The sequence below is a fragment of the Physeter macrocephalus genome, chromosome 14, assembly GCF_002837175.3.
Source record: "Physeter macrocephalus isolate SW-GA chromosome 14, ASM283717v5, whole genome shotgun sequence".
Classification (NCBI taxonomy): domain Eukaryota; kingdom Metazoa; phylum Chordata; class Mammalia; order Artiodactyla; family Physeteridae; genus Physeter; species Physeter macrocephalus.
The window spans coordinates 55,614,450-55,629,861 of NC_041227.1; the positions used below are offsets into that span (position 1 = coordinate 55,614,450).

At 46.5% G+C, this 15,412-nt stretch overlaps 1 protein-coding gene across 1 annotated transcript in view; it reads right to left on the reverse strand.

Annotated features, from left to right (window-relative positions):
- The window catches only part of LOC114487545 (sorting nexin-29-like), a 54,344-nt gene that overhangs the window by 20,516 nt on the left and 18,416 nt on the right, over window positions 1-15,412 (reverse strand). Inside the window, exon 4 of the mRNA XM_028498020.1 lies at window positions 14,916-15,040. Coding sequence (XP_028353821.1) covers window positions 14,916-15,040 — 125 coding nt within the window. The remainder of the gene's footprint in view (window positions 1-14,915; window positions 15,041-15,412) is intronic.

The window sequence follows — 15,412 nt, forward strand, 5'->3', positions numbered from 1 at the left end:
ACGCGGGCTTCAGCTGTGTGGCATGCAGGCTCAGCAGTTGTGGCTCGCGGGCTCTAGAGCGCAGGCTCAGTCGTTGTGGCGCACAGGCTTAGTTGCTCCGCGGCACGTGGGATCTTCCTGGACCAGGGCTAGAACCCGTGTCCCCTGCATTGCCAGGCAGATCCTTAACCACTGCGCCACCAGGGAAGCCCTGTAAATAAAGTTTTACTGGAACACAGTCATGTCCATTTGTTTACAAGTCATCTGTGGCTGCTTTCCTGCTACAAAGGCAGAGCTGGGACGTTGCTACAGAAACTTATGGCCCACAAAGCCTAAAATACTTACTATCTGATCCCTTAAGGAAGTTTGCCAACCGCCGTTCTAGAAGTAGGAGCTATAACTGTCGTGTAAACCTGGCGCTTCCTGGGTCCATTTCCCCTATCAGGTAGAGTGGCCCACCTGGGAAAGATGCCAACCCAGAGAGAAGCGGAGCTGGGAGAGACCAAGGGACAGATGTAGGGGATGCTACTCCACTGGATCCAGCTCATCCCCTAGGTTTCTTGGTTACTTCAGTCAGTAAGCGCCCTTTGGCTGCCACCTGCCACCAGAAGAAGCCTAATGCAGGGAGCTAGGGCAGGCTCTTCAACCATCTGACAACCATTCTGGGGGCCGAGAACATGGCAGGCCCTGAGCAATGCCTGCACACATTCAAGGGGTGATGGCATCCCTCAAAAATAAACACACATACAAAAGCACTGCTCAACAATAAACAGAAAACCCAACTACAAGGAGCTAGGCTCCTTGTAAACAAAGAAAGGCTTATTTTTCTTAATTACTTAGTCTGGAGGTAGACAGCTGGTTCAAAGGCTCTGTCATGGGCAGAATCTCTACCCTCTACCCTCGCTGTCTCAGAGGACTGTCAACACTCTGGGCCTAAAATTCACAATTGGAGCAGAAGAAAGAGGTTAAGATACAAGTCAGTTCTTGGGAATTCCATGGTTGTCCAGCGGTTAGGACTCTGCACTTCCACTGCAGGGGGCACGGGTTCGATCCCTGGTTGGGGAACTAAGATCCCGCATGCTGCAGTGCGGCCAAAAATAAATAAATAATTTTTTTTAAAAAGATAAAGCCAGCTCTATCACCCCCTTTTTTCAGGCAAGGATAAGTTACCCCAGAAAAGCACAAGGGAGTGGAGAACATGTCAAGATTGGCTAAATCACTCATGAGCCATGACCTAGAGAAGGACATCCCACGCCGCAAAGAAGAAAAGGGGAAAGGATTCTAGGCAGGAAGCTAACAGAATCAGCCATACATCGTATCAACCATTCCAGGAACAAAAGGCAAAACCAAGTGCTTCCATATTCCAGCCTGAGACCTGGGTGAGCAGAGGTGCCCCCAAATCCCAGTCACACCCCAATCTGCATGAGCCTGACTACAAGACACAAATGCAGTGGCAAAGCAGAGTTTCCAACGAGGGGCTGTGGCTCTGTCACGTGGCCATCGCCCAACCAGCCACAAGACGCCTCCTGGAACTAAACACAGGGGCTTGTATACAGGGGCTTAAGACTCGTACAAAGTATGTAAACTTGGGACTTTTTTTTTTTTTTTGCTTTCTTCAATTGCGGTAAAACATACATAACAAAATTTACCACTTTAACCATTTTTCAGTGTATAATTCAGTGACATGAAGTACATTCACAAGGTCGTGCAACTATCACCACTATCCATTTCCAGAAATTTTTCATCATCCCAAACAGAAACTTCATAGCCATTAAACACTAATCCCCCCCGTCCTCCCCTCCCACACCCCCTGGTAACCTCTGTTCCACATACTGTCTCTACAAATTTGACTATTCTAGATTCTACATATAAGTGGAATCACACAACACGTGACCTTTTGAGACTGGCTAATTTCACTTAGCCTGTTTTTAAGGTTCATCCATGTTATACTAGGTAGCAGTACTTCATTTCTATTTATGGCTGAATAATATTCCATTATATATAGTATATACCACACTTTGTTATCCATTCATCTGCTGATAGACATTTGAGTTGTTTCTACATTCTGGCTCTTGTGAATAATGCTGCTATGAATATTTGTGTGCAAGTATCTGAGTCCCTGCTTTCAATTTTTTTAGGTATGCATCTAGGAGTGGAATTGCTGGATCGTTTGGTAATTCTATGTTTAACTTTTTGAAAAACCATCAAATTATTTTCCACAGCAGCTGTATCATTTTACATTGATACTTTTTTTTTTAGTAAAGATGGAATTGTCTTTATTTCTCTGCAACTGAAATTAACTCTGCTATTAAATTTCCTTTCAGTTAGTTTTTAAAACTCCCTTCACTCAGAAAAAAAACTAAAACTTGCCAGTTAAAGGTAACTTAGCCACTTCCAGTTTTTTTTTAATTGTAGTAAAATTCACTTAATATAAAATTCACCATTTTAAAGTGTACAATTCAGAACTTGATACATGTTTTAAAATATTTATTTATTTAGCTCCATTGGGTCTTAGTTGTGGCACACAGGATCTTCGCTGCCGCTTGCAGGATGTTTAGTTGCAGCACGCAGGATCTTTTAGTCGTGGCATGTGGGATGTAGTTCCCCAACTAGGGATCGAACCTGTGCCCCCTGCATTGGGAGCATGGAGTCTTAGCCACTGCACCACCAGGGAAGTCCCGGAACATGATACATTTTTAAAGAATGAATATAGATCCATTTTGCTGTACACCTGAAACTAAAGCAACGTTGTGAATCAACTATACCCCAATAAATTTTTTTTTTTTAAAAAGAATGAATAGGGCTTCCCTGGTGGCACAGTGGTTGAGAGTCCGCCTGCCGATGCAGGGGACACGGGTTCATGCCCCGGTCCGGGAAGATCCCACGTGCCGCGGAGCGGCTGGGCCCATGAGCCATGGCCGCTGAGCCTGCACGTCCGGAGCCTGTGCTCCGCAACAGGAGAGGCCACAGCAGTGAGAGGCCCGCGTACCGCAAAAAAAAAAAAACAAAAAGAATGAATAAATGCACAATGATCTGAGATGCTTTGGAAGACTTCAGTAGATTTAAACTTAAACATCCCTACTGACTCTACAGAACAAGTGCCAATTATCTTGGTAGAGGTGAAAGGAGATCACAAAAATAAAGCAAGAAAAGGAGGATACCTTACCACTTACTGCCCGGACGTGACTGGGCTCCCCACTACCTCTCCACTTCACCTCGTCCCACTCTCCCTGCCACTCACCCTGCAACAGCCTCACTGGTCTCCTGGCCGCTCCTCCAACCAGCCAAGCCTGCTCCACCTCAGGGCCCACCCAGCCATGAGAACAGAAACCACACCAGCTAGGCCACTGAAGGAATTTCAAACAGGACATCTGTTACAGAGCTTTTGGAAGAGCCAGAAAGCCAAAGAGGAGATAACGAGGGCACCCAGAGATAACTGACGTCAGAAAGTTAATCCATCCCTAAAGCCAGAGGAACAAAAGGTGTTCCCAGGCGGTGTAACCAGGGTTACGGGCAACAGCTGGACTGTGGCAGAGGCACCTAGGAGGAAAGTGGGGGGACGAGGAAGGCCCGACCGGCAGCCACAGGGGACTTCCAAGGACCATGAAGGAAGCACAGCCACGGCTAGAGATGCCCCCTGAAGCAGGGCTGAGAGGAAGAAATATTCCAGCTCCCTTCTTCCTCTCACCTGCTGACCGTATCACCACCTCCCACTGAAATGACGGGCAAGAGGACCTGGGAAATAGAGTTTGCAGGGCGAGGGCAGGGAGTCAGCCTGAGAGCAAACGAGAGACTGACTGCTACATGCTTTTGAACCTGTTGAACCGCCTGGGATTCCTTCCCCCGATAAGAGGATGGCTAATTCCTTCGCTTCCTTAGGTCTCTATTCAAATGTCCCCATGAAGAGGTGCCTCTGACCACTCTACAGAGAAGAGGAAACGCTCCACCATGGCAGACTGCTAGCTGCTCATCCAAATCTATCCTCTCTTCCACCTGAATCCGCAGACTGACTACACATCCCAGCCTGCTCTGCAGGGGCCAGGTGACTCTCAGGTGCCACTACTCCCTGGCACCCTTCACCAGCCCGATTCACTCATCTCTGTCAGCTGTCCAGCCCCTGTGATCATCTGAAGGCTGAGCTCCCAGCTCTAACACCTCAACAGAGCACAACTGGCCTTCACCCACGTGACACAAGGGGCTATGGTACCTCCTTTATGAACAAGTGGGAACTTTCTCCACCACTTCTAAAACCTGTGCCCCGTTTCCTTTTAGGGGTGTACTCCATCCTCTGCGCAAGAGCCATTTTCATGCTGACAGAAGCGAAGCAAAGTACCCATGGAACCAACAGGCTGGATAATAACTCAAAACTGACAACTCCGAGGCCAGGTCTGAGTCTTAATTTACAGGACATCAAGATTAAATACCTGGGACTTTCCTGGTGGCACAGTGGTTAAGAATCTGCCTGCCAATGCAGGGGACATGGGTTCAAGCCCTGGTCCGGGAAGATCCCACATGCCGCGGAGCAACTAAGCCCATATGCCACAACTACTGAGCCTGCGCTCTACAGCCTGAGAGCCACAACTACTACTGAAGCCCGCGCACCTAGAGCCTCTGCTCTGCAACAAAGACAAGCCACCGCAATGAGAAACCCTTGCACCGAACAAAGAGTAGCTCCTGCTCGCCACAGCTAGAGAAAGCCCACACACAGCAACAACAACAAAAAAACCAACACAGCCAAAAATAAATTAATTCATTCATTAAAAAAAAAAAAGATTAAATACCTCTGAAACAGCCCCTTCGGCCAAGAGACATCGGTCTGGCTACAACAAATCCTAATATGCTGGGACAGTTTCATCCCCCTTAATAAATGGCCACTGGCCCAAGCCCTCAGCCACTCCAGCAGTCAAGAATCCTCCCAGGACCCTATGGACATTGCCCAAATCCAGTGACTCACGGGTTAACACCTCGCCCGTGGGGGACAGCGCTCTGACCCTGGCTCCCTCCCTAAGACCAGCACTTCCCCACCAGCTGCTGAACATTTTTATCGCCACCCTGGACATCTTCTCTGCCCCTTTGGCAGACATCCTCCCAACTCTCTTTCAACAGAACTAGATGATTTCCAAGTTCGCGAATTCAACAGAGAAACACAAAGAGGGAACTGAAAACATGATAGGGATGGGAGGGTGAGGGAGTGGACTTCCCCTCATGATCAAAAGGATGGGCCTGGGGTTCTCCTGGCACATGCAGCTTCCTCTACAATCAATTTTCTACAGAAATGAAATTGTTACCCAAGGTGCCCCGGTGAAGCAAAATGTAAATTCCAATTTGAGTTAAATGCAATCAACCACTTTCAAAAATCCCCCCTGAGGATCAAGAAAGTCGGTTTCTCTAATTTTACAGTTGGGGCTATATTAATACTAATACCACCTGCTTTCAACTGTGAGGATGTACAGACGGAAGGGGGCGGGGTTTGGCATCCCAGGAGAACGAGCAGCATGAGCTGATGTCTGGGTCCTCGAGTCATTATTCTGAACGTAGTTGCAGGCTCCTTGCAATACACTGGAGCTACAAATGTGAGCAAGGATGGACCTAGTCCCTGACCACCGAGAGAGGGAGACAAGAAAGCGGTGGTGCCACACAGAGGTCTGGTGAGAAGAGGACTCAGGACCACTGCGGGGTGGGGGCGTCGTCACGGATCGGAGGGGCACCATCCAGCTGAACTGGTGGGGAGCTCATGAATGACTTTAGAGAGAAATCTGAAACTTCAAGAGACAATAGATCAAAACCAGGATGAGACACCACTTCACACCCATTTGAGTAGCTATTATCAAAAACACAAAAAATTACAAGTGTTGGTGAGGATGTGGAGAAATTGGAACCCTTGTGCATTGCTGGTGGGAATTTAAAATGGAGCACCCCAGGCTTCCCTGGTGGTGCAGTGGTTAAGAATCCGCCTGCCAATGCAGGGGACACGGGTTCGAGCCCTGGTCCAGGAAGATCCCACATGCCGCGGAGCAACTAAGCCCGGGCGCCACAACTACTGAGCCTGCGCTCTAGAGCCCACGTGCCACAACTACCGAAGCCCGCGCGCCTAGAGCCCATGCTCAGCAACGAGAGAAGCCACCGCAATGAGAAGCCTGAGCACAGCAATGAAGAGTAGCCCCCGCTCACCGCAACTAGAGAAAGCCCGCGTGCAGCAACAAAGACCCAACACAGCGGAAAATAAATAAATAAAATAAATAAATTTTTTAAAAATAAAAAATAAAATAAAATGGAGCACCCAGTACAGAAAACAGTATGGTGGCTCTTCAAAGAATTAAACATAGAATTACTGTATGATCCAACAATTCCACTTCTGAGTATGTAACCAAAAGAAATGAAAGCAGGGACTCGAACAGTTATTTGTACACCCATGTTCGTAGCCGCACTTTTCACGATAGCCAATAAGTGGAAGCAACCCAGGTATCCATCGACAGATGAGTGGATAAACAAAGGTGGTCTATCCATACAATGGAATATTATCCAACCTTAAAAAGGATGCATGAAGCTTGAAGACATTATGCTAAATGAAATAAGCCAAATACAAAAGACAAATATTGTATGATTCTACTTATATGAAGTACCTAAAGTAATCAAATTCATAGAGACATAAAGTAGAGTGGTGGTTGCCAGGGGCTAGTGGGAGGAGAAAATGGAGAGTTATTATTTAATGGGGGCAGGGTTTCTATTTGGGAAGATGAAAAGGTTCTGGAGATGGATGGTGTGATGGTTGTACAATGTGAATGTACTTTTATGCCTTTGAACTGTACACTTAAAAATGGTTAAAATGGTCATTTTTATGTTATGTATACTTTATGACAATTTTTAAAAGAGAGGGAGAAAAAAATAGAAGTTTGAGCGGTTGTGGGGGAAGGAGGAGGAGGAGGAGGCTGGGAGGAAGCCCGAGGCTGGTCAGGGGACCTGGGTGAAGGGCAGAGCCATTCACTAAGCAAGGAACACAGGAGCAAACATGGGGGTGGGATAGGGATGAGAATTCAGTCATGCAGACCTTGACAAGCCTGTGATACATCCAAATAGGGACACCCAAAAGGAAGACCGGGAGTGATCTGCGGGAGGTGTTACTAAGAGTAATCGACACACAGATAGCAATTTTCACCAAGGAATTCAGACAGTATGTGTAGAAACAAGAGTCAACAACAGAATCTGAGGATAAATAATATTTAATGTTTGAGGGTGTAGAAGGGATATGCCAGGAAGGATCTGCAAAGAAGTAGAAAGTATGCCCAGAGGTTGTGGCATTACAGAAGAGAGGGGGAGACAAAGTGTCAAGGTCAGAAGTGCCAAAAGGCTACTGAACAGATAAGGAAAGTTACAGTTATATTTTACAAGACAGGCACCTCAATAATAAATGTGCCTCTGGTATGTTCTGAATCATGCCTATCACCTTGTAATAGACTGCCGATACATAACCTGATGATGATATTTTAGTGATTAACAAGAACATCAAACTCCAAGGTTATGCCATTGAAATGCCACTTCTATAATCGGAATGTGTCCCCTCAAAATTCATCTCTTGAAATTCTAACCCCCAAAGATGATGGTATTAGTAGATGGGGCCTTTGGGTGGACCCTTAGGTGATGAGGGGTGGAGCCCTCATGAATGGGATTAGTGCCCTGATAAAAGAGGCTCCTTCCACCATGTGAAGACACAGCAAGAAGGCACAGGCTATGAACCAGGAAAAGAAAGTACTCTGGAGTGATCCTGGTTTAAGGTACCTCGGCAATCATGAAATATAGTACTATGCACATTGAATGATGCCCTTCCTTCCAACCAAAAGGTATTTATTGAACATATTTTTACTGAAGAACCCATATACTTCTAAACACTATGCTAGGAGCTAGAAAGTCAGGAGGCCAGATAGTCTCAGTCACAACTCTGCCTAAAAGCAGCCCTAGACACTAAGTAGATGAATGTTTGTGGCTGTGTTCCAATAAAACTTTATTTACAAAACAGGTGGTAGGACATAGTTTAGTGAGCTCTGCTCTGAGTGCTCCTAACTTACTCAATACTTGCGGCTTGGACTTCCCTGGTGGTCCAGTGGGTAAGACTCCATGCTCCCAATGCAGGGGGCCCGGTTCGATCCTTGGTTGGGGAACTAGATCCTGCATGCATGCCACAACTAAGAGTCTTCATGTCACAACTAAAGATCCCACATGCCACAGCTAAGAAGTCCGCATGCCACAACTAAGAGTCCACATGAAGCAACTAAGACCCGGCACAGGCTAAATAAATAAATAAATAAATAATAAAATGCTGCTTAATTTACTCATGAGTTCAGATGTGGGGAGGGGGTCATGATCTTTCAGAGAGCTCTCTTTCTGGAAACAATATGCCATTATAAATAAAAGTAGGAGCTTCAGAATCACAATCATGTAGGCCTGCCCGAGTAGAAATCCCAGCTCTGCCACTTTTTAGCTCTGGAACATTAAGGAAATTATTTCATTTCTTTGAGCCTCATTTTCTTCACCTGTAAAATGGGAACACTGTTATTCACTATGCATAATCATTTTAGCAGTAAAGTGGAACAATGGGCGCGAAGGGTCTAACGAATCCCCTGGGTCACAAGAGCTGCTCAATATGAGTCACTAGCAAACACTAAGAAAGCCAAACCTGTGGTTCATTGAAAAGAGCAGAAAACACCCAAGTGTCATTTCCAAGATGAATGTGTTAATCACATTGTTCCTCCCATTTCTGGAGCAGAGGTCTCTTTTTTTTTTTAAGTTGTCTTGCTTTTCTCTATTGTTTAAGTTAGGATGATTTTGGATGCGAGTAAAAAGAACTCCAACTCAAAATGCCTTAAAATATTTGGGAATTAATTATCTCACATAACATTAAGTCCAGAGGTAGGGCAGTTCTAGAGTTGGTTAATTCCGTAGCTCAGTGACATTATCAGGGTCCAAATACTTTCCATCTTTCTGAGCTGCCATCCTGAATGTACCAGCTTTCATCTTCAGACTTGGTTCCTCCTCATGGTCACAACATCACTGCCATAGCTCCAAACATCACAGTCTCACAAAACTTGGGCCAAGGCCATAAAATAAGCCTTCTTGTGTCTCTGTTTAAACAGCAAGAAGCTTTCTCAGAAGCCCCTCAGCAGACCTTTCCTTTTGGTCAGAATTGCATCACATGTCTATTCCTAAACCAACTACTGGCAGGCTGGAAATTATTATGGCTGGCCTGATCTGATCCAGATTTACTCCTCCTGTGGCTAGCCTCAGGCCTGAAGCTCATGGCCACCCAACATCAGAACAAAACCAGAGTTCTATTAGCAAGAAAGAAGGGACGGAACTGCTGGGTGGGGAATAACCAGTGTCGGCTGTAATGATTCACGCTACCTTGCATAACTGGAATGGAAAGGTTAAACAAACTGCAGGACAGGCTCGGAAAATGCAGGCTCCCATCTCACCACCGGCAAATCAACTGTCTGTGCAGATAAATCCAGTCACTTGTCAAGAGTCAGAGGAAACGGCTCTACTGGGCACAGTAGGCTCTCACTTCTGGGGTCTGAATTCTAAAGAAGACACACCAGGTGACCTTATTCTAAACTTCTCTGGGTCCTGCATAACTCAACTAACTGGACGATCTATTCAAAGGGATTGCAGTTTGGGATGGACACTTTTTCCCATGCCCGCCAAGATGGCATAACTGCTGAGCTGGCAGCATAACTGCTTAGAACGATGTGTACCTTACCAACATTTCATAGGTCATGGATGTTTGAATAAAAACCTCCCAAGTCAAAAACAAAAAGAAACCTGAATACTAAGCTAAAATCAAAAACAAACAAAAACAAAACCACCTAATAGACAGCAAACTAGGGAATGATAGATGTATGTGGGTACTGATTAAAATCATCACAAAACTAAAGAAAAACGGCTTGCAAACTCTCTTTCCCAGGCTACAGTTGATCTCAAGAGGAAAAGCTGGTACCTGATTTGTAGAAAAGTATCAGAAGATGGTCACACACAGAGGGGGCACATCTGGCCACTGGAAAAGGCACAAGCTGAAAGCATCACTCCAAGGTCCACTGTCGGCTGTGGAAGATTAGCTTGAACCAGACCAACTCCCTCACGAAAAAAACAGCAACTGAAAAAGCCAGCCTTTTTTTTTTTTTTAATTAAAGCAAAACTGAAGGACTAGGAGCTCTGCAAAGGCAAGAAAGACATGAGGAACTCAGATCCCAAAGAGAAGGGAAGTCCACAGACATGACTCCTGTCTAGAGAGCCTTATTTTGCCCTAAGGCTTTTTCCAACTACAGAGCTTCTCTGATGAGAAGTGGAGCTTTCCCACAGGGTCTTTTAAAAAAAAAAATTAGAGGGCTTCCCTGGTGGCGCAGTGGTTGAGAATCTGCCTGCCAATGCAGGGGACACGGGTTCGAGCCCTGGTCTCGGAGGATCCCACATGCCGCGGAGCAACTAGGCCCGTGAGCCACAACTACTGAGCCTGCGCGGCTGGGGCCTGTGCTCCGCAACAAGAGAGGCCGCGATAGTGAGAGGCCCGTGCAGCACGATGAAGAGTGGCCCCCGCTCGCCGCAACTAGAGAAAGCCCTCGCACAGAAACGAAGACCCAACACAGCAAAAGTAAATTAATTAATTAATTTTTTAAAAAAAATTAGAGTTCAGGACCTGCAGATGAGGAAGGGCACAGGAAAACACCTCAGGGATTCAGCTGTGTACTGGACTGAATAGTGCCCCCCAAAATTCGTGTCCACCTGGAACCCCAGAATGGGACTTTATTTGGGGAAAGCCTCTTTGCAGGCGTAATTTATTGAGATGAGGTCATACTGGACCTAATCTAACACGACTGGTGTCCTTCTAAGGAGAGGAGGGGACACAGAGAGACATGGACACAGAGGAAAGTTGGCCATGTGAAGAGAGGGGCCAAGACTGGAGTGATAAAGCTACAAGCCAAGGAATGGCAGAGACTGCTGACAAGCACCAGAAGCTAGGAACACACCCTCCCCTCAGAGCCTTCCAGAAGGAACCAACCCTGCCAACACCTAGATTTTGGACTCCTGGCCTCCAGACTGTGAAAAAGTAAATTTCTCTCTGTTGTTTTAAGCCACCCGGAGTGTGCAAATTTGCTATGGCAACTCCAGAAAACTGATATAAGCTGGAAACCCCGAAGAACTACATCCTAGAAATATATCAAGCATCACAAATGCTAAAGGCCACGTGTGAACTGGCTTGATCCCTTGACTGGATTAAACTGATCTCCCTCTACCCTAACTGTCTGAGAAGCAACAGTAAATCCTCTCTGAAAAAAGATACAATCATTCCAAACTTCAAATTATCTCTACGATTCGTCATACACAACATCTGGCATTCAGTCGAGAATACCAGATACATGCGAAGACAAGAATGTATTCAAAATCAAGACAAAAACCAAAAATAAGGGACTTTTGGCTACAGTCCAGTGAGAAAGTTAACAAATCCTCTCCCCAAAAAGCAACTATAAAACTGAACAAAATTGACAAAAACAACGGTTTTAGCACTCTAGAAACTGGCTTCAAAGGCTTACACTTGAGAGGTGTTTACCCTTGAAAACTGCTGAATTTCCAATTAGAACAGTGGGAACAATAACAACAGTACAACAATAAATGGCAACCGACGTTCTATCTCAAGTGTCAGGGGCGATAGGGAGGGGTGGAGACTGTGGTGACCTGGAGTACTTTTGCCCCATCGACAAAGGGCAGGGGTGCTGGGCTCCAAACAAAGTCAACAGTAAATGTAGGCCCAGAGTCACAGATCCTCAAGTTTAAGAAAATCTAGAAATCTATATTTCAACCTAAAATCTCATAATTTTTAAGTGTTGGCAACTTTAAAAAAAAAAGTTTTTTTAATACGCTGTGCAAGGGCACCAGTTTCCAAACTCAGTCCTACATGCACCCTAACCGCAGACAACCAAATGCAGTCATGCCCCTGGCAGACTCTCAGTATTATCTACTGTATTGTGATTTTCAACAATGTCATTTTATTCAGTCATTACTCTGAAGTTCAGCTTTTCTCTCTTCATCTAGAAACAGTTAATGCAACAGCCTTGTGGATTAATTCACCGTTACTCATTCTCTCCTGTCACTTTCAATTCAGTTCACTGAGTTAGACTGGTCTACAGAGGAGCAATAATGGGCATCAGGCCTGCTGCCAGAGGAGGTGGGGAGCAGGGAAGGGCCAGGAACTTCTTGATATCAGTCTGACCTGGGTTGGAATCCTCAGCTCTGCCATTTACCAGCCATGGGAACTTGGGCCACGTATTAACTTACTTGAAGCTCAGTGTCATCATCTGAAAAGTAAAGACACCATCACCTACGCTGGAATAGGCATGTCACCATCACGCACCAGCTCGGGCAGCCCAGTACCAAGGCCTCGAGCCCCCACCACAACCCTGCGAGGCGGGTCCCGTTATTACCCTTAGTTTACGCACGAGGAAACAGAAGCTCAGAGAGGAGGTGTCCCAGAGAGCTCATGTGTGACAAGTCGCTGAGCGGGGATTTCAACCCTGCCGTCCGATCGCTAAGCTACATAGAGGGCCCAGCCCAGCAGCCAGCGGAGACAAGGGAGCAGAGCAACGCTCATTCCCGTCGGATCCTTCTCTTCAGACTTCATTTTATTCATTCTGCCTGGCAAGGTCATTCCAATGGCTTTAAGAACAACCGTAAGAAGTCACTGATCTGATCTTTTCCAACTCTGAGCAGCTGAAGAAACACCTGCCCCCTCTCTCGTGAGGTTTTTAATCAAACATTCAATGGCAGGAAAGAGGTTTTAATCAGCCAAGGATCATCCTACACCCGTGAATGGTTAATTAACGCTGCCAACAATGATGACACAATCCCTTGGCAACCACTCCAGGGCTAAGCTAGTCTGGTCTTTCCTTTGCTTCTAATTGGCCAGGAGGCTGCCCAGCACACCCTCCTCGACAGAAACAAAGCCAGAGACTGCTCATCAGTCTCTTCAGAATGCAAGCGTAGAAATCATGATGAGATGCAGGGAAACAGCAAGAAGGTGAAGGCTGGCGATGTCTTGCAAACGTGTAGGTGCTTCTGTGATTATCAGGGCCAAGTAACAAAAAGATAAAAATTCTAGTCTGGATGGGAATAGGTAGAGGCATTCTTCATGGTTAAAAGGTCAGAGCCTCAAGAGGGGGTGAGGTGGAGAAAGAGATAAAACGTTTAAAGGGTGATTGGGAGAAGAGGGTAACTGGTTAAACATTTACTGGGGGGGCAGGTCTATGAACTGAAGCAGGTGCTTCACATGAGAGTCTCACTGAAGCCTCCTGACAACCCCCCAGGGAGACTAGATGCTCTGCCTTTACAGGTGCAAACAATGAACGCACAGAGGGGCATTTTCCCAGGGTCATGCCAGACATACCCTCAGAGTCTGACTCCAAAGCCAGGGTTGCCTCTGCCATGCCCAGGAGCTGCCCAGAGCCTGGTGGTCTATTCCACACCAGTCACCAGTTCCTCTGAGGTAGCTGCCCCACAGACAGGTAAGAAGGAAATGAGAAGAAACACAAGGGCCCAGCAAGCCAAGGAGGACTCTCGGAAAAGCCATGTCCTCAAACAGCCATCAACCAGCCCTACGCCATCCCCACACAGAGGCTCAGGGAAGCATCCTGTATATAAAATGCCACCGGGACGACGGAGGCTGACATCCAAGGTGGCCAAGGCAGCTGGCTGTGGTTTCTACAAGGACTGAGGCCCTTGACACCGGCTCTTCTCTGAACTGGCCCCCTATGTCCCTGACTTTTAAGGAAGGGACCCGGGAACATGGAAGAAAAGTCAGCGGTGACAGGAATCCCTCGTGCAGCCATCCCCTAACCCCAACAGGACCCACATTCATTTCTGAAAATGAGCAACCGGTGAGATGAACAGGGATGAAAGATCTGCTGAAGGGGTGGGAGAAAAGGGAAAGGAGACACGCCCACACAAGAGGGAAAGGCACAGGGTTTGCTTCAGTGGGCAGAGAATTTCCACAAACACCTCTACCAGACACGGCGAGCACTGATTTTTTGCTGTGAAAGGAGGTGAACTAGCAAAAGGTGACACATTTTACTCAGCAGTGACACTGATATCACAGTAACAAGAAGGATTTGGGAATTCAGGGCGGCAGCCACAAGCAGGGTCTGAAAGAACCTGCTCTTTTACATGTGCGAGTGGGGTGGAACATAGGATGTTGTTATTATGACATGATACACTTCAAACTTCAGATCCAAAGCAAACCGCTTCGAACAAATCACATCTGTACCATGGAGAAGAGAGATGAAGGTCCCCATCACTCATAGGGCTATTGTGTGAACTGAGCGAGTTAATTTATATAAAAGACTAACAAAGTGCCAGGCTTGCACTAAGTACCCATGAGTGTTGAATTATTATTATTATTAGCATTATCCCTGTCATTCAGAGACACAGGAGCACAGGACAAGGGAAATGCTGTGACAATTTTAAAATGGATGGCAGCAGAACTATAAGCTCAGAGACCTGCCTGGTTTCTGCTGCTGTTATTGAAGACAGATTTAATTATGAAATGCCATGCTATCCTTGTGCATAAAGTTAGAACAGATTATTAGTTTCACAGAAATTGCCACACCATGTTGGTGAAATAAGCACCTTAGCTGCAGGTCCCCCAAGCCCCTCAGAGACCACAACACATGGCTCTGAGAATTCTGCACAAAGGCTGACTTCATTTAAATTAAGAAACCAGACAACACCCTAACTGACTGCAAGTAAGACATCCTTACCACGGATTTCTGCACCACCACGTGCCACTGGCCCCCACCAGTCCCACACGATGACTGCCTTGCCCGCTATTAAAAAATAAACAAAAATTAAAAGAGCAAGAGAAAGGAACATCCTCCGGGATGCATCAGGCCGAGCAGTACCTGTTTCGGTTTTGCTGGAGAAGCCTGCTGCCTGTTTGATCGCAGCTGCTGTTAGTGCTAATCCTCGACTCCTCTTCACGCCATGCTGCAGGACGGCCTCAAACTGGGCACACAGACAGGTTACCCTGCGAGAGAACCAATGATTCATCAATCCACCCTGTGAAGGCAGAGAAACAACCAGGGCGGCCCTGGCATCTCCAGGGAGCTAGTGAGGGTACACACTAGACACCTGGATTTACAGACAGGTAACTGACATGTAACTGACTCCACACCAATCTCCATTTATGTTCATTTCACATAATTTAGGGAAGCCCCACACAGTCTAGCCAAGTTCGTCAGACTGGTGAAAGCACAGTAACAATTCACAAGAAACAAGGGGAAATGGAACTGGTGCCAGCCAGCAGGGGAGAAGAAAAAAAAAAAAAAGCCAATTTAAAAACAAATCAGGGCTTCCCTGGTGGTGCAGTGGTTGGGAGTCCGCCTGCCGATGCGGGGGA